The 19,638-nt window shown below is 25.6% G+C and overlaps 2 protein-coding genes and 1 long non-coding RNA gene across 10 annotated transcripts; 2 read left to right on the top strand and 1 right to left on the bottom strand.

Annotated features, from left to right (window-relative positions):
- The first annotated feature begins 6,163 nt into the window (after nt 1–6,163).
- Nucleotides 6,164–9,944, top strand: LOC132930505 (pentatricopeptide repeat-containing protein 1, mitochondrial). Its single transcript, XM_060996422.1, has 11 exons — nt 6,164–6,396; nt 6,487–6,831; nt 6,900–7,040; nt 7,124–7,295; nt 7,480–7,628; nt 8,134–8,462; nt 8,528–8,651; nt 8,786–8,890; nt 8,954–9,084; nt 9,145–9,319; nt 9,720–9,944. Exons 2-11 carry the CDS (start codon nt 6,487–6,489, stop codon nt 9,894–9,896), a joined length of 1,848 nt encoding a protein of 615 aa, XP_060852405.1. The 5' UTR covers nt 6,164–6,396; the 3' UTR covers nt 9,897–9,944.
- Nucleotides 9,894–18,309, bottom strand: LOC132930507 (serine/threonine-protein phosphatase CPPED1-like). Of its 8 annotated transcripts, XM_060996429.1 has the most exons (8): nt 18,005–18,122; nt 16,331–16,510; nt 16,037–16,225; nt 11,991–12,068; nt 10,956–11,168; nt 10,729–10,864; nt 10,373–10,653; nt 9,894–10,282 (listed from the first exon to the last, which is right to left on the bottom strand). In XM_060996429.1, exons 4-8 carry the CDS (start codon nt 12,061–12,063, stop codon nt 10,083–10,085), a joined length of 903 nt encoding a protein of 300 aa, XP_060852412.1. In that variant the 5' UTR covers nt 12,064–12,068; nt 16,037–16,225; nt 16,331–16,510; nt 18,005–18,122; the 3' UTR covers nt 9,894–10,082. The 8 variants fall into 8 exon arrangements, with proteins under 8 accessions (XP_060852412.1, XP_060852407.1, XP_060852414.1 ...); XM_060996424.1 differs by lacking the exons at nt 16,037–16,225; nt 16,331–16,510 and having other exon boundaries at nt 18,005–18,284; XM_060996431.1 differs by lacking the exons at nt 16,037–16,225; nt 16,331–16,510; nt 18,005–18,122 and adding an exon at nt 15,955–16,018.
- Nucleotides 17,569–19,629, top strand: LOC132930510 (uncharacterized). The gene is made up of 3 exons (XR_009662236.1): nt 17,569–17,801; nt 17,953–18,118; nt 19,134–19,629. It is a non-coding gene; the product is annotated as an uncharacterized LOC132930510 (long non-coding RNA).
- The last annotated feature ends 9 nt before the right edge of the window (nt 19,630–19,638 follow it).

The raw sequence follows: 19,638 nt of genomic DNA, 5'->3' as shown, positions 1-19,638 counted from the left end.
ATATTTTTTTTCCTACATCGTGAAAGCTTATACTTACAGCGCAATCTATGCCATTATAATTACACTAGCTGGTATATAATATAATGCTGTGCAAACGTGAAACTGTTTAACCGAAACTATACATTTACTTACTTTGTTATGTGGCCTACAATGAAAATTTCATTAGTACTAAGATTATCCAATGGCTTAAATACAATCTGATGAATAAATAAAGTAATAAATGTCCATTCAATAACATAGATATTTTCAGCATTTTTAATCGATAGTGACCACTTAAATGTTAATGTGCAAATGTCTTTAATGTAAAATATAATATAATGCATAACTTTAATAAATATATATATATAGGTAAGTATATTCCTATAATTATAAATCACAAAACAATACTTTGAAAACATAGATACTCTCTGAATGAATAATAACAATATAATATTATATGATCGGACTAGCATATAAATAAAGAACAAAAAAGAAACTGAAAAAAAAAATTTTTTTTTTATATTAAAAGGTATATTATATTTCCTAAAAAGTCATAAACCTAGGTAACTAAACAATTTTCAGCACTAGTATAAAGTGTTACAAAATGATTAAACGGTTCTTATGATGGATCTATCTCACTAATTATCTCTATATTGTCGTTTTAACAACTAATAATATTGAACAATATTTTTGTCTTAAATTTCAAAACAATAATAGGTATATAAATATATAAATGACATACCACCACCAAATTATTGTTATAGCTAGCTATGTCTGCAGATGACACCACAATTATTTTATACAAATCAAAATCCTTTTTTTCAGTTTTGAACCGACGACGCCGTGGGAACTGCTTTAGCATTACTTCCACGGCGCTGATACAAAACAAAATCCTAGAGTTGACAATAGAAACTCTATAATTTCAGGGATTCCCAAAACGAAAAATTATCCTAAATTCCACAAAAAATGTAGAGCTAAAATAAAAATACTTTAATCCGGTCTGAGAACAAATTATAACTAAATCCAATGGAACAGCAAAGACAATAAACCAATAAATTATTTAAGAATACACTTAGACGAGAAACTAACTTGGAAAATTCACATAAAAAAAAAAAACTAAACCAAAGATACACAAGGATAAAAGTTCTTTATCCTCCATTACACCACACTTCAACCCTGCTGATGAAATACTCTCTACTGCATAGTACGGTGTTAATAAGACTTCTACTAACTTTCACATGCTCCGAATGAACTACCGCTTTCCCGATTAAAAATTAAAAATTCTCCAAAAAAAGTTCCTAAGAGGCTAAGTATACATTCAAAGCTCCCTATTGGTTCGTGCAAAGCAAATAACTGTACAATGAAACGGGATTTCCCTATCTGTCAACAAAGATGATTAAACAATTCAAAAATTTGACTAATTATAATTATAATTTTAATTATCTAAAATAAAATTAAAGAAGCCATTACAAGATTAGCAAAAAACAAATATAAGACTAAGCTAACATAAAACATATTTCTTTGTTGATTTGTGTTTATTAATTATTTATATTTAGTGTAAATTAATAACTTTATTAATTTTTAAATTATTATTATTTAATTATTATTTTATAATTCACATTTGATATGTTTAAACGGTTATAACAAGAATAAAATCTGTGGGGTTCAACTTTCGAAAATACATTGTGGTAGGTACTCATAAGTATTTGAAGAACACAAAACAAAAGCATAAATAATTTTTAAATCAGTAGGTAATTCTCCTTGGGCCACTCAAAAAAATTTCATATTCCCAATAAAAATCAATAAACTGGAAGTGTAGGTATAATTTAAATTCAATAAATATACTACGACAAGGACGACATATATATAAGTACCTATATAGATACTTTATAAACAATGATCAAAATTTCAATTTTTTTTAAAAATTATAACAGTTTATAACGTTATATAACAATAAAATTGCTTATTATGTTTATTCGAATAAAACTTTGTAATATGTATTGTATTCATGAATACTGCAATATAATGGCTTGTAAATAATAGATATTTTGTAATAATGCAGAGATCATAATGGGGAAATAAAACCTAATGGTCACTACTCTTTTTAGTTTACATTTTTAATCTTACATCTTATTTTATCATAAATATCTAATATCCCTTTAAGCATTATAATTTTACACTGTTAGTATCTAATATACAAGTAATACTGCATTAAATTTAATATAATAATATACAGTTTTACTAGAAAATATATAATATTTTTAAGAAGGAGTAGTATTATAATATTGTACAGATATTAGATAGTATTGGAATTTTAATAACTCCACTACTTATTTTAATCTACTTTGAGAATAATGTTGTATAGGTACTTAAATTAACTGAATGTAGGTATGTGAAATATTAAATGCAATCAATATGTATTTAATAATGCACTAATAGGACTTGGGTGTATTTTATTTTTAATTATTCCACGGGTAAAATCAAAAATATACATAGATATCTGCAACAACACTTCTACGTGAATACGAACGAGCTCGAAACATATATACATATTACACAAATACATTGCAGCATACGCAGCTTAACTATAGCCTATGGGTATGTTTTTTAAATTAATTCCGAAAGAAAAATGACCTCTGGGACGCACAAAACGTCGTCACATGAATAAAGTTAACTACGGTTTAGTGCAGGGACCACCAATTAATATTTTTGAAGGAATACATTAAGAAAATGAAAATTTTTCGCCAGCCATCAAAATTCTAAGTACCTACATATTTTTAATATATAATAGGACAATAGGTATTATTTTAAAATTGAATGTAATGAGAAGATTATTTTTGTATTTATTATTTGCTATTGTTTATAATCATTAAGAACATAATTAGTATTACAAATTAAACTAAACTTTAATGTCTACGTCGACTTTTGGCCGTGTACTCGTATATCTAGGTACAATTAACAAGAAGCGACGATGAATGTCGAGAATAGTTTGTGGCTCCGAATGTGGTGTAAATATGACTAAACGCTCAAGTCCTGCAAGATCCCGTATATACAACGCGAATTTGGGAGATGCAGACAGTATATTGTATTTTATAAAATAATTTAATTCTATGAAAAAATATAATATTGATGTGTGTAACGAAAAAAATTAAACGTACATAATTAAAGAATAAAAATATTTCATTAATACTGATCAATGATAATAATATATATTAAGATAATACCTATGTGCGGAAATTATTATCCAAACAGTTATGACAGTTTGACTATTAATTACTTTTTGAGTTTCTAACAAAATTATCTTCTGTATAATTTTCAATTTTAATTATTTAGTCAAGTAACTGCTAAACTGCAGTATAGTAATTATTATTATATAGGTAAATGTATATTAATATATATTTCTATTTTTTCAAACATTTTGAAACCATCCAAGATTTAGGTTCACTTTAATAAATTACAAAACTTAGTAATTTTAACAACATTTATTGAATGTGGTATATTATTTTTCATTCATATTCATAGTCTTGATAATTTTTAAAAACTTTAATCAAGTAAAATGGTTTGACATAGTTGAATTTAATGTAATTATAATTTAAATAATAATAATAATTTAAAATATACGGGTCTAGTATATAACACATTAAATTTAATAAGTATAAAGTCTGTTAAAACTTCTAATAATTACTAACAAAAATAATAAGCCATATAATTAAAAAATAAGGCATCAAAGGGTTCTCAACAAATTTATTGTTAAACTAAATGGTTTAAAGTTTAAACAAAACTCTCTCCTACAATAGTCAAGATGTATTTTAGTAAAATTAAAATTCTGATACCCTTACGTAGGTGTCATCACTATTACGTGTGTATTGTTTAATATTTTAAAGAAAACCATCGTATAATATATTTTGTATTTAAAACTATTAATAATACCTGACATGATTTTTAACAGTACAATTTTTGAATAATTCATTTTTATCAAACGAACATTTCCTCGCGGTTATAGTACAGGCACATTTTTTGTGTAGATCCATCATTTTTTTAAATGTAAAGAATTAAAATTACTCGAAATTTACCTTAAAAATGTAATAGTTTAGGTAACTTTTAAATGTTGACTATTCTAGATATTTGATTCCATTGCTTTTCTATTAAATAAATAATACTCTATCTCTCCATAACAACAAATACTAGTGTTTATCATTTATTTAACACAACAAGCAACAGCTAATAGTTATTAATATAAAATGATTGATCAGATGGGGTGGGTCAACCTCTATTTTCTAGGGATATTATTTTTTCATAATTATATGCTAATACCTATAGTTATATTTTTTCTATTAGTAATACAGTAAGTTGAACTCATTTTTGCCTAAAACGTCTTATATATTTTATTATAATTATAATATGTATTATAAAATGATGTGAATATATTAACAACATATTTAACTTACATTTTACAATCAGTGTAATTATATTTAAAAAATAGTTATTTATAAATAGTATACCTTCCAAAATTAATTATGTTTAATTGTGATTATTATTTTTTTGAATTACAACAAAATGTGTAAGTAATTTTTATTCACCCTATATTAGTATACTAATATCCATACCAGTTGTAAGAGTAATGTCTGAGTAAAACAACTAACTTAACTCTAAGTGTGTCGAGTAGAATTTAATGATTAAAGTTTTTGAATTTTTAATAATACGACGAACAATAGTTGGGTACCTAGATATATAAGTAATCAATGAAAGCGGTCAAATGTCAATCACTAAAATCTTGAATATACTTTACAACTTAATAAGAACTTATGATTTATCAAATTATAATACCTATAATGCTATAATCTATGGCAAAATTAAATTTACATTTTTTTCCGATCGAATTAATTTAAATTTCATAGACAATAGACAATAGTAGTTCCATTTCGGAGCGGTGAAGACGATGGTATATTATACCATTCCTCACGGCGGTGGAAACAAACACAATTTCACCGGAAGAGTCAATATTTATGTAAGTTTTTTCCAACTCATTTGGTGCGAGTGATCTAAAATATATATTTATAGATACGAACAAAGAATGTAGACAAGTATTTTAATATCGAACGAGGAGCGAATAATGCATAAAATACGCGATCATGAAACGCGTTACACCACGTTTGCTCGTAGAATAATGATGATAATAATTTATGTACATACAATATCAAAAAGTGTAGTGATGTATTCAATAATAAAAATTAATAATAATAATATCTTTTATAATTACTATTAATTATTGTTTACAGCTTTTATATAGATATATTTAAATTAAATGTTGGTTTTCAAGCTATTCACAAATTTGTGAAATAGTTCCTGTATGATTCGATTTGGCACTTTGACATAATATAATGTGATGATGACCACATTTGAAAAAGTTATGTAAAATAAACTATGATTTATTATATTTTTAAAATTTCCATACAAAGAAGATAATATAATATAAGACCTCCCTCTAAAAAAAATCTGATTGTAGTTGTGCTTATATGTTTTTGAAGTACATTTATCTGCGGGTGCCCGTATTTCCCTCTCAATTTTTTTTTCATTTATTAAGCACGTTAATTTTTTATTCTGCGTAGTTATTGTTCGACTCATAGCCGCAATTCGAGTTTTAAATTTGGAGGGGCTATTATATAATTTATAATTTGCATTTATGTACTGTGTGTATGCTCCCTGAGATACATAAAGATTGAAGGGGATACATACATACCATTTTGGGGGACTACTATTGATTTAAGGGAGGTTTAGCCCCCTAAGCCCTCTTAAATTGCGCTTATATTGTTCGAATTTACTATTTATATATAAGTACTTTTACCGGCTTTTTTAGGGTAACTTTTGAATAATAATTTATCAACTCTGAGGTAGGTAGGTACTAGGTTTACATGGTTAATAATTGTATATGCTTAAAAATCATATTAGACTATAAAAGACAAATTACAAGACAAAATAATTAAAAAATGTATTCGTGGAGACTCTATTTTAAATGTAAATATAATAATATTAAATATTGTTCCTAATACATTTAGTAAACGCAATTTAATACAACTGGTATCAATAAATCCCTTATCATGGTATATACCAATATCTTCCTATGGTATTCTTACGCTATCTTCGCCGGTACTACACATCCGTAGATAATATATATTATCTATGACTACATGTGTCTAGTTATTAAGCTGTAAGTTGTAGTATTCAAATTTAAAAAAAGTGTAAAGTGAAGCGTGTACTTACTACTTGATTCAATAGTCGATTCTCAGTTGTAAATACATAATACTTTTTACAATGCACAAATCCAATTTTATTCAAAACTTAATTTAATATAAATAATAATATATTTGTTATCAATCCAATGCGAGTTAGAAATTCAACTAACAAAAAAATTACAATGTATTTATGTTACTTAAATATTATCTAATTGCAATACTGTCTAATATAATATATAGTTTATAATAATGTATTTATAATTATTAATTTCAGATGATTGTGATCAACCGTTTTTTACGACAGTTAAATAATATTAAGTCTGTAAGTTCAAATTACAATCAGCATTGTTGTAGAAATGTAAGATGTGTGTCTACGGTCAAAGATTTACAACCAAAAGATTTTCGAAAAAGAACAGAGACATTTTCATTTAATGCTGAGCAGAATATTGATGCTGATACTTTTGGAACATTAACTGAAAATACCGAAATTAATTACAAATTAGATCGTCTACCTCCTGAAGACGATGATAAAATAGAATACGATAAAGATGAACAACACAAAAGATTACATATTACTGAGTACCACACAATTATTCAAGAACTCATTAAACAGCATAAAGTATAAAACTTAAAGATCTAACATTTATTTTCTCAATTTTTACTACATATTACTTATGTTTTTTTTAGATTGCAGATGCGATAGATATACTTGAAACAAGAATGTTAAAAAATGAAAAAGCAAAACCAGATTATTATGTTTATAACCTATTAATCGGCACTTGTGGTAAAGTTGGTTATGTTCAAAAAGCTTTTCATTTATTTAACCAGGTATATTTTGTTTATAATTAGATACCTACTTCTAAGATTATTTAATAGACACTATTTAATTTTTTTTTTTTTTAAATAATTAGATGAAAAAAAGTGGCATTAAAACTACACCAGCTACTTATACTTGTTTATTTAATGCGTGTGCTAATTCACCATATAAGGATGATGCGTTAAAGAGAGCTAAAAAATTACACAACTTGATGAGTTTAAAATCAATTGAACCCAACATTTTTATCTACCATGCAATGATTAAAGGTATTTAAAACTATATTACTTATTAGTTATTTATAAGAAACAAAAATCAATTTAAGGATTTTCTTTTTATTCAAATTCATCAAAGTTAAATTGATTTTTCAAAAAATTAATTAATTTTATTGTGTTAAGAAATTATGTATTTATTATTTACTATTCATGTGTATTGTTCTTTCGTTGTGAAAAGCTTTTGGAAGAACAGGAGATTTATTGACTGCATTTTCTTTGGTTGATGAAATGTTGACAAAAAAATATAAATTAAAAGATGAAACATTTAATTTTCTCTTACAAGCATGTATAACGGATAAAGAAGCTGGTTTTCGACATGCCTTACTTGTAAGTTTAAATAAATATATGGATTGCTATAATATTTTCAGGAGTAAAATTTGAATTCAAAATAAATTAATATCTATATATACATTCTAGTTGTCATAATAACTTATAATCTTAGATCCTTTAAAATATTTTATCAATCTTTTTAAGTCTTATGAATTATGATCATTCAAAAAGTTACTTAATGATATTTACACTTTGATGTCTTCTGAATTCTGGTCTACTCTTCATAAGCAAAGAAAGTATTATTTAACTGGTCACCAAAAATTAAATGCCTACATAATATTTAATGCCGCATGATTTATCAGAAGTTCTATACTTATTATATTTTTCTTTCATATTATTGTATAACATTAAAAAAATAAATAGTATAAATTGAATTTAAGTTTGATCCTGTTTATTATATTGTAATTTATATCTGAAAATCTTTGGTAAATGTTATTTAATTAGTTAAAAACATAGAATAATTTTTTAAAAAATGTCAATAATATATCTTGATAATTTTCAGGTTTGGAGAAAAATGATATCAAAACGTGTTCGTCCTTCATTATATACTTACAATCTTTTATTAAAATGCACAAGAGAATGTAGTCTTGGTGATGAATTTGAAACACGAAAAGTTATTGGTCAAATACTTGATGATCCTCATTTATTAACAACTGAATCTAAACTTGAAGAATCAAATCCTTCAGAAAAAGATATACCTAATACTTTAGTATGTAATGATAATAAAAATAATCTATCCATTATTGAGGAGAATAGACCAAATCTATTGGATGTTAAACCTTATTTTGGTAATATTGTTGGTATTTCTGAAATTAAATCCCCTGAAGAAAGGTAAAACATATTTATAATCTTTTGTACATTAATTAATGCTCCATTTTTTTTGTTGTGTATTTTAGATTAATATTATTAGGAGGTTGTTCAGGATTTTTAAAAAACATGAAAATCAATAAGATAAAACCAGACATTAAAACATTTACTCAGCTTTTAGAAGTTATACCGCCAACATTATCAGCTGAAAAAGTGAGTTACTTGTATGAAAAAATCAATTTTCTAATTTCAACTACTAAATGTATTTTATGTGTATTATTTTTAAAAAAAAAAACTTAGTATATAAATATAAAACATGATCACTAATTTATGATATTTTTTTTTAGGTCTTATTAAAAGAAATTTTTAAAAACAAAGTTAGAGTCGACATTGATTTTTGTAATATTCTCATTAAAAAACGAAGTCTTAGATTTGATTATGAAGAATCAAAGGTTATTTCATTCATAGAAAATGCGTTTTTTACAAATTATCATAATTTTACTTTTAACTTTTAGAATGTATTGAGCTTAATTAACTCAGAAAACTTGAGTGTGGATATTGTAACTTTTGGTGTTCTGGCATTGGGTTGTAAAAATAAAAATGAAGCTAAAAACCTCATAAAAATTATAGCAGATCATGGATTTAGGTATGTTTGTAAACTACTTATGATGTTTTTATTGTTATTTGTTTTTTCATCCAATTTAAGAGTGAATGCAGAAATTTTGGGCACAATGTTGGCACAAGCATGTTACCATTTTAATTTTGGATATGTAGTATATGTCATGAATATGATTAAACATGAAGAAATTAAACCCAATAAAATATTTATGGATCGTTTAATTCGTTTTGATAACACAATTAAAGATTTAATGAAAAAAAGAGTAAGTATAAGCACTAAGCTGTTATTGAATTGAACCATAAGTATTTTGTTTTACAGTAAAATGTAATTATTTTTCAACTAACTAAATGTTTTAGTAGCATAATAACTTTTAAAGATAATAGAAAAAGGATAACTTCAAAATTGACCACTAACATCTAGAATTAAATCATATTAAATCTTTAGCATATTATATATTTTTTTTAGTATTATGATGGCTTTTAAATATAAATTAAAATCACACTGGATGATACCTAACAAACATAATTATACAATTTGCATTCAAATCGTGTTTTTTAATTTAATAATTATCAAAATATGATTCATAGTTCAATTGATTAGTGTTTCTATTCATATTACAAGTTTAATGAAATTATGAAATATATTAACTGTACAATTTTCAGCAAAACAACGAAAAAGATACTCCAAACTTTATTCAAAGTTATTACTTCAAAGAAGGGTACAGAAAATATCAAAATTTTTATAAAAAATGGTTATTAGAGGTAACTGTTGATGAAGAACTACATCCTTGGGATCAATTTAATAATTGTAAAAAAAAAAATGACTCAGTACAAAAATAAAATATTATTTGTTTTTTTATTTAACAATAAATTAATATTATTTAAGTATATTTGTTGGTATTTAATTGACATACATCATCATCATTATCATTGATCACTATTATAAAATATTATAATTAATATTACCTCTTTATAAAAATCTGTATTGATTTATATGCTATAACATTTAAAATAATACTAAATGTTTTAATTTTTAATAGAACTTGGTATCTGTTCTAAAGGATAATATGTGTGTATAACATTGTTTTCATACATTTTGACTATTCTTAGTCCGGAAGGATCTTCTCCCAATGGGGCTCCAAGTGCACAAGTAACAACTATTTCAAGGTTTTTATAGAATCCAGTTGAGTTTATGTGATGATGACCAGAAAAAACATGAGATACGCCTAAAAACAATAAACGTAAAAAAACATTTGATTCCAAATGGCATTTACATAAAACACAAATGGTTTTTCTTCTTAACATTAATATTTTACCAGCTTTACACAGTTTTTCAAGCATTTTGTGACTGATGTTTTTTTCAATACTTTTTTTTTGAATTTCCTCTTCTGTTTTACTCAAAAACCACGGTATGTGTTGAAATACAATTATTCTTTGACCCTCATGTTTACTTAATATCTCAGTTAACCATTGATCTTGTTCTGCTGCAAATTTCTCGACATTACAACTGTTTTTATAATATTGGGAGTTTAACACTAAAAATAGTACTCCACCGCACCAAAATGAAAAATAATCTTGGCCAAAATGATCACGATATCTAAAATTGCAATTATTTATCTACAAATATTAATCAACTAATTTTTTATAACTATAAATTGTAATAAAATGTTACTTGTTGATTGAATTTTCATCTGGGATATCACCAATATCATGATTTCCACAAACACAAATCAGAGGTATTGAAGGGTGTAAATTTGAAAAAACTTTCTTAAAATCATTTATTTGTAATTCATTTAGCCCAGCTTCATCTGAAGTATGAATATATTTTCATATAAAAAATATACATGAAACATTAATTAAATTATACTATGATCAATAAACTTAATAAATTCAACTAACTACAAGGCATTTCATTAACTAAGTCACCACACACAACTAAAAATTGAGGTCTTGGAGATAAATTATTAATTTTATCTATTGCAAAAATAGCTTTATCCATTTCTATTTTCCAATCTTTAGAATCTCGTTCTGAAGGTGGCTTAATGTAACCAAATTGACTGTCAGAAACAATCACAAAATAAAAATTTTCAGTCCATAATTGATTGTTTTTAACTGAAAATAGAAACAAAATACAAACGTAAAATTATATTTTATAATATATTGCAAACCAATAACCATGTATATTAATTATTTCCTGCTGCTTATCAACCAATTGCTTTATTGTCAGCACAATGTAAAATTATAAAACCAATACACCTTAGAAACAACACACACTTTCAACACTTAACTAGATTGGTAGGTTATACATATTATATCCCATTTATTTTACGAGATATTTGATTTATGCAATGAGCTTTGCACTTTAAACTTTAGATTCTCGTTTGATAGGACCAATCTACAATCTACATTTTTTAGCCATAGTTTTTTAACTTAATTTCTTAACCTCTTAAATATGAAAAGAAATTAATTTTGAATTTTTGTGAATTTTGTAGAAATTCTTTAATCCAAACGTGAACTTAATTTTCTCTTTTCGTTGGAGTCACTGTTATAACTCACACAGCTTAGTTTACCTCAGGAATTCGGGATAGTACCTAATCTCAATCCCCTACTGTTAAATATCTATATAAATATAAAACAAAATTTTAAGTGTTAATATGGAATACCATAATTTCTGAAATCAATTTTCCTATTTTTTTCCATACACAAGGCCCCAAATCTAAATAAAAAGTATAAGGGCCCAATCCCTAAATCTACCTTCCCCAGCCCTATATATGTGGACCAGAGTGAAGATCTCAAAAGTCGTATTTTCCTAATCGTCTAAAACAAACACCCTATAACAAAACTTAAATCTTTTTGATATGATTATACCTACAGTTATAATATGTACTTATAAATAGGCATACTTAAATCTATATAAATTAAAAATTAACTTACATTGATCTAATCCAATTTTTTCTTCAACCTCGTGCCTTCTCCATTTAACGGTTTGTTCAATACTTTCGGTCATTTTCGCTATAAAAACAGTTATAATAGTTATTAATTCTATCTTTTTCTAAAGTAGGTAATTGAGATAAATTATACTGAATTATTTATTTATAACTTATAAATACCCATAGTCCATGGAACAGAGGTGTAAATAATATACAAATTATACAATATTATTGTCAAGGGTTGCATTCACTAGTATCGATTTATTTTGTTGATATAGTATAAATAATAGTTTATAAACTAAAAACCTGGAGGAGTATGAGTCAAGAGAAATATATAAAATATATTTAGTATGTACCTATATAATTTGTAAGTTATTTGAGGGGGCCTGTTATAACTTTGGGGAGCCAAATTCCTGAACCATAGCCCCTCTACTATTTACGCTATACTACCATATTAAAATATATAATACAAACATTTAAATTATTCAAGATACTTTGTATCGTACATGATGGATTGGTGAAGATATGTAGAATGTATATTATAGAAAAGTAATACCTAATAACTACAAATAATTAGGTAATAAAAATACATATCACGGGCTACTATAAAATAATAATAAATATAATATAAAATTGGCGAATCAATGTATGATGTAGGTAGGTACGTATATTCGTATATATAACCTTGATATTAGGTAAGTTATCTATAAACTTATTTTTCAAATGTCTTTATATTATATGCATATATCAGTAAAAAATGTATACAGCCATAATAAAGATTAAAAAATAGATATTCATAAATCAATAATACATTTCAAGTTGTTTGATTTATGTTGTATATGTATGTTGATATAATTAACTATTAAGTACCTAGGTACCTATATTAATAATACCTATTTTCATAATTATATCTATTATGAATCTACCATATTTATAAGATTTGCATTAATTTATTATAATTATTAATATTCATGTAGGTACATAGACTAAAAAGAATAAAAATAAATGAGTCAGTTAAATATGTACATAGGAATATAAAAATATAATAGATTGATAGGTACCATATAGTGTATATAATAAAATTGGAAATTAAAATCAATGATTTTTTATTACTCGTTTTATTTAAATCAATTAACAGTAGTAATATACCAAATGTTTTTACAAAGTTATATAAAAATAAATAGTACTTCCACCTGACGAAAAAAAAACCATCATGTACAATGTACAATATTATAACGTATAAATATTAAGAACTGAAAATCGGTATAACTCCCACACATAACACGACATTCTGTTTAAAATCTATAAAAACAAACAATTATTTTGAGCTACCCTGTTTATAACTAGATACATAAATATACAACCTAGTACCTACCTAATAATATTAATAGTAACAATAAGTTTGTAAATAATATTAATATAATATACTAATACTTATAGTTATAAACTTGTATATTATACCTATTGCGTATGCTAATAGCTTATTAATCATAACAAAAAGATAGTACCTATTTACTATTTATTTTGTGATAAATATATTAAGCCACCCACTACTCAAAAAACAATTAAGTACTTATTAAGTTTTCTATGTAATCAGTGTGACAGTATAACGTATTAACGTATAAAAGTGTATAGAACATAAGTACCTATATTAATAACTATAGTTTAATATACATAACCTTAAGCATTTATACATATAAGTAGGTACTTATAACTTATAGTGCTACTAGTACTAGCACAATAAAATAATATAACATGGTATATATATATATATATATGTGTGTATATATTTGTTTAGATTCTGCTTATTTTTGAAAACAACACTTTTTAATGTATGACTGCTATATATGTAATATGTTTGTATGCTTGTAGATGTAGTAATAAATCTTAGCTAAATAATATTAATTATATTTTATATATTATAATAATAATAGAAGTTTAATGATATAAATTTAAGTACAATTTAAAAAACATGAACAATTTAAAGAAATTAAAATAATAAATGTATTATTTGTAAATTGTAATATGTATACTATAATAACACTAATAACTATTGGCCTACGTAGACTGCAGGTCGCAGGGTGTACACTGTACAGACATACAGCGAACCAAATGTGCCCCTAAAAATATAAATGTCCTTAAATAAATTCCCATACCATTGTCTTAAAAAAATGTTCATGAATAATATTATTAATATTATCTGCTGTTTCTTATTACATTATAAAAGGGTATTTTATTACTTATTTTTTTTAATTTTGAAAAATAAAAGCATATTTTTAGTAAGTTGTGTTTATTGAAAAGAATACAATTTCATGATTATTGTCACATAATTCAACCGTAAATATCAATTATTTTACCTAGATGATTTTTATTGTCTTTCTTCTGAAAAGTGTTATTTTGGAACTTTGGTCACACGAGTACACGGATTAGAAACGTTCATTTGCCGTATATTTTGTTTACACGGACTTAATAAACACTTTTTTTGTTAAGAACACGTGTATCCGTTTTTTAAATACATGTGAAAAAGGGACCGTTATAGGAACCACATACCACCTACAAAAATGTCTACCCTCAGCCCGCAGGACATGCAAATGCATACCCTGCATATCCCATGCGCATGGGTACGGTAAAGCTATTAGATTGCCAAAACACGTAGTCAGTTAAATACTAACAGAAATATTTTTGGATTTTAAATCTAAATTCTATTGCATTGGTTTGTTTAGGATGAATCCTCGAACTTATTGAACTCATGAATACTTCGAACATTTAGAATAGTTTGAGATGAATCAAGTATTAAAATTTGATATCGATACCTACTGTTTATAAATACATAATTTACATCGCATAGTATACATGCATATACTCTTAAATACTATTTTTGTTTCCTAAATGACCCTTATCAGTTTTATAATTATGTCATTACCTGATTATTTAAATGTTCAAAAAGCTCGAGTAAAAAATGAAAACAAGTTCGAGTTCATGAAAATTGAAGTTTAACCCAATCCTACGATTTTCCCACCAATTTAAACAATTGTATAAATATTTAAATACATAGCTATTATCAACATTAAATTTTATATTTTTTAATTGAAAATTATTCAAATTTTCACTATAGAAAATATAAAACCAGCTTTTTTAAAAAGTTCTATACTTCTACATTGGCATGTTTTTCCTCTCATATCTTCTACCCCTAGTCTACACAATACCAATATTTGAATAGGTAGTCTTAACGATATAATCAATAATAGTATTATTATAATAGACATTTCATCATCCTACCGCAAAAACGAATGGTCTTTGTGTACAAACATCGCTACACCAGTCACTACAAACCTGGTAAGTACCTACTTTAATAATATTCAGATGTCTATCTGTATATAGTACCTATATGGTACCTACTATTAAAAAATACGATAAATTTAACGTGCATAAATTGAAACTTTAACCCACTCTCAATATAAGTCAATCTTTAAGATAGGAAAAAACTTTTAAGTCAAAGTCGATTAAAAAAAAACATTTAATTCAAATTTTTCAAAAATAAGTAGATATAATATTCAGTCCTTGATGCAGTAAAAAAAGAAATCTAGATTAAGTTCAAAGTTATGGGCTCAAAATATTTCGTATTACCTTTATCGTTGAATAATTATAGTTACTGTGAAACTATGTACAGTGAAACTTCCACATAACGAACTTCCATTTTACGACATTTTCTGTTTAACGAAATATTTTTAAGAACTATATGATCTTCATTGTTAATGAATACGTAATTCTATTAACGAATTTCTCCAAATTACGAATTTTTTTTTTTGCTTATTCGATTTCGTTGTATGGAAGCTACACCGTATAATAAATATTATAGTATAAATAAATTATACATTATACATTGAAATAGTAAAACATGACAGTTACATTGTAACTTCTAATATTGTAAATAAATAAACGTTTTTTCAAATGATATAAGAACATACCATAAATATTTTAAGTAACTAACTATATAACATTTTATATTATCGGAACAACTGAACAATACAATATACCTACTACATTTACCTAGTAATGTTACCTCCTAAGTTCCAACACAAAAAAATACATTGCTGAGTGTATCATAACATTCATAACTCTTATTGCACAATGGATTACCCCCTCCTTGAAATTTTGTCAAAGCTATTAGCGCCAATATAAGTGGTTAAGGGGGCTAAGCCCCGCTCTCTCCACGAGCCTTGGAATTTAAATCAAGTCCTTGAAAAAAAAATCATTATCACGTGTTTAATGTGTATAATATAATAACTAATAATTATGTATATTTAAAATTTATCATGTAATTTAATAAGTATATAATATTACCTAAGTAGGTATAATGTCATCAATATTGGTTATTCCAGTTTTCGCAAGTACAGTAACAACGCACGACAATATAAAATATTTAAATATTATAGGTTCTTTTTCTTGAACGAAGAGAATTAAAACATATAGACGATCAACACGTTATAAAAATCCATTCTGTGATTTATCTATACTATAAAACTATAAGCATAAAAAGATAATGATGTTTAAAAAAAATTCGCTTCTGAAATAAAATATTTATTGATATCCCTTTCGTAAAATAAATATTAAATACATTTTATGTTTAATATATTGTTTACATTTGATTTTTAATACTTAGTTATTTTTAATAACGAGTAGTGTTTGTGTTTTGACTTTATTGCTCATTTTCAACTTTAATTTCATAAGATTCCCATCGATTGTTTGCTAAACCCTATTTGGAACCATACAAATAGTGTGTCGGGATGGGGCGAAACGTTCTCCACTGCTTATTTTGAACATTGATTTGCTAAGAATCTTGCCCCTGTAGTCACTAGGCTGCAGCAACTATATTATATCCTAGTTATCTATGTTCGCCGAGTGCCCGAGTCAAAGCTACGGCTAGTACGTATAACTATTATGATCGTTTATAATATTATAATTAAATATAATTATGTGATAGTAACGCGAAACACGACCATATAATATTTAACTAGTGTGGTTTATATAATACATAAAATGTGCCATAAACTTTTGATTTAATTTATTAAAAATGAATGGTATTAGTATATGGCTTGAATACGAATTTAAGAATTTTGTAGTAGTCCAGCTCTTTGACGCACTAAGTGTACAACCGTCTCGACTATTTATAGAACAAACTTAATATTTTCTACTTATTATTTAATAATTTAACGTACATTGTTGAATACTGGAAGCACATAATAGATATGTACCTACAATAAGCATTTATTGTACATTTCTGCGCTTGGAAGTGATTTTTTTTAAACTATTAAAAGTTTTGGCGCGCATTTGACGCGTTTCCAACATCAAACTATTAAAGCAAAACATCCATCGAATAGTTATGAAAATCCTACGAAATAACTTGTGTACCTATACCAATATTGTGCTAAAATTTACAAAATAATATGCTAACATTGATTATAGAATAGTCTATTCTATAATCAATGATGCTAATAATATCGACAACAGTTGGGAGATTTTTTCTATCATCTATAGGTTTTCTGGACCATGCTGGTTTACTGATAATAGATAATAATATTAGGATAGGCGATAACGGCTAAACGACGGATCATGGATTATTTCATATTTGCTAATTAGTAATTACTGACCTTTTTTACCCGTCAGACACCAGTTAGTATTTAATATTTATTGAGCAAGTGATTCATTGCCCATTCCGTTGACTACTTATACATTACTGCAATGATTTTATCATTGTTTTAGTATTTATAATCAATGGTTTTAGTTCCTACTGCCTAGTGCTAAGTGGTTACTGGTTAGTATTTAAATATTTGATATTAACGCCTATTTTTAAAATTAAAAAAAAAATTGAAGTCTTAAAATTATTGTTAAATGATAATGAAATCAAAAATACGATTGTCGATTACTGAATAGGAATTAATAATTAATAATGTTTTGATAATTAGATTGTGAAATAATTAAATTTCCAACTGAAATGAGTGATTTATGTACATTTACCTCGATGGATGCGACAAGTCTCTTGGAATTCGTCGGAAAAACTGTTGTTGTGCGTACAAAACAGCAACACGCGTCTAAAGGCGTCGTTCACACTGTGGATCCTGTGACAAAAAGGTATGGTTGACGCCGTTGACGGTTGTACCGTGGGCGTGTACACATGACAATAATTATGGTGTAGATAATTTTTTTTTATTAATAGAATATTAAACCATCCCCTCCTCCCTGCAGGTTCTTCTGAAACATAGTTCATGTCCAAAATACTAATGGCTATTGCTGATTTCCTAATGCCTTATAGACTTCTGAAATTCTGAACTAAGTAAAAGAAATTTATTGGGATTTGACCTCACAATACTTCAATAGGTATTACTGTTATATTTGTGAATATCGTTTAATCAGTTGAATACATTATAATATGCTTATTAGTGAATTATTTTAAATGTGTAATAATTCATTAACTCAAGATTTTTTTTTAATTATTTACATTTACCATTGATATTTTATTGTTTTAAAATAAATCTCTCATTAAAAAAAATAATAATAGTTATAATTTTAGGATAGTGTACTATGGCAAAATGGCAAATATATTAATATTGAAAATATTGTAGATGTATGAAAAATAATTTATTCAGACCCTGAGTAGGTAGCTACCAGGATCTCATGAAACAATGGTAATCAGATTTTTCTACACTCGCGTTACGTCAATTAGCCACAAGGAAGCCCGAGTAATAGGTCTTTGTCAGAACCATTTAAGTGGTTTTTAAAGTGGATTATAAAAATAAAAAAAAAATTAAAATTTGCGTAAAACATTTAGATGGTCATGTTAAGCCATCTTGTATTGTAATTCAAAGATAAAATTGATAATTAAACTGGTTATTATCAATTTATATCCATTAAGCCTTATTACTTACAAATCCCTGTATTTTTGGTTTATTTTTAAATGCTGTCAATGAACAATAATTATACTCATTGAATGAACTTGTAAGACCAAAATGTGATAAAATATTTGACTCTACATTATAACTTACCTTTAACTACTTTCTAGCATACAAGTAAATACAGTTGCATTTTCCAATAATTTACACAATATATTTGTAATTTATTTTATTTACATATAAAACTATTGTTTCAGTGTCGTACTGCTGATCAACAAACAATGTGAAATATTTTCTGGAATAAACATCAAAAGTGTTGAATTAGAAGATTAGTAAATTACAGATAGATTTTAGAGAAACTCAATCTCATCTTTACATTTATATTATATTATATACAAGTACAATACAAAATATAGTTAAACTTTGTAATGTAAAATAATATTATATTAATTTTTAATTGTAATATACATTGTCAACATCTGTTTAAGCTTAATACCTATCTGTCCTATTAAGTTACTTATCATTTTTTTATATTCGGTTCATGTCTATTATTGTAATATACATTGATCACCACCACTGCACGAAAAAATAAAATAATTTAATGCTGACCACCATTGACAGATATTTGGTAAAATATGTTGGGGCTTAACCTATTATCAAAATAAAGCAAGCCTCAACCTTCATGTAACTAATTAACCTCCCCCAAACATGTTATAATATATTAATGTAAATAAATAAATTATGTTGTATTTATATTGTTTT

The sequence above is a fragment of the Rhopalosiphum padi genome, chromosome 4, assembly GCF_020882245.1.
Source record: "Rhopalosiphum padi isolate XX-2018 chromosome 4, ASM2088224v1, whole genome shotgun sequence".
In the NCBI taxonomy this organism is placed as follows: Eukaryota; Metazoa; Arthropoda; class Insecta; order Hemiptera; family Aphididae; genus Rhopalosiphum; species Rhopalosiphum padi.
Note: the sequence above shows the minus strand (reverse complement) of the source record. Positions and strands in the feature narration are given on the sequence as shown.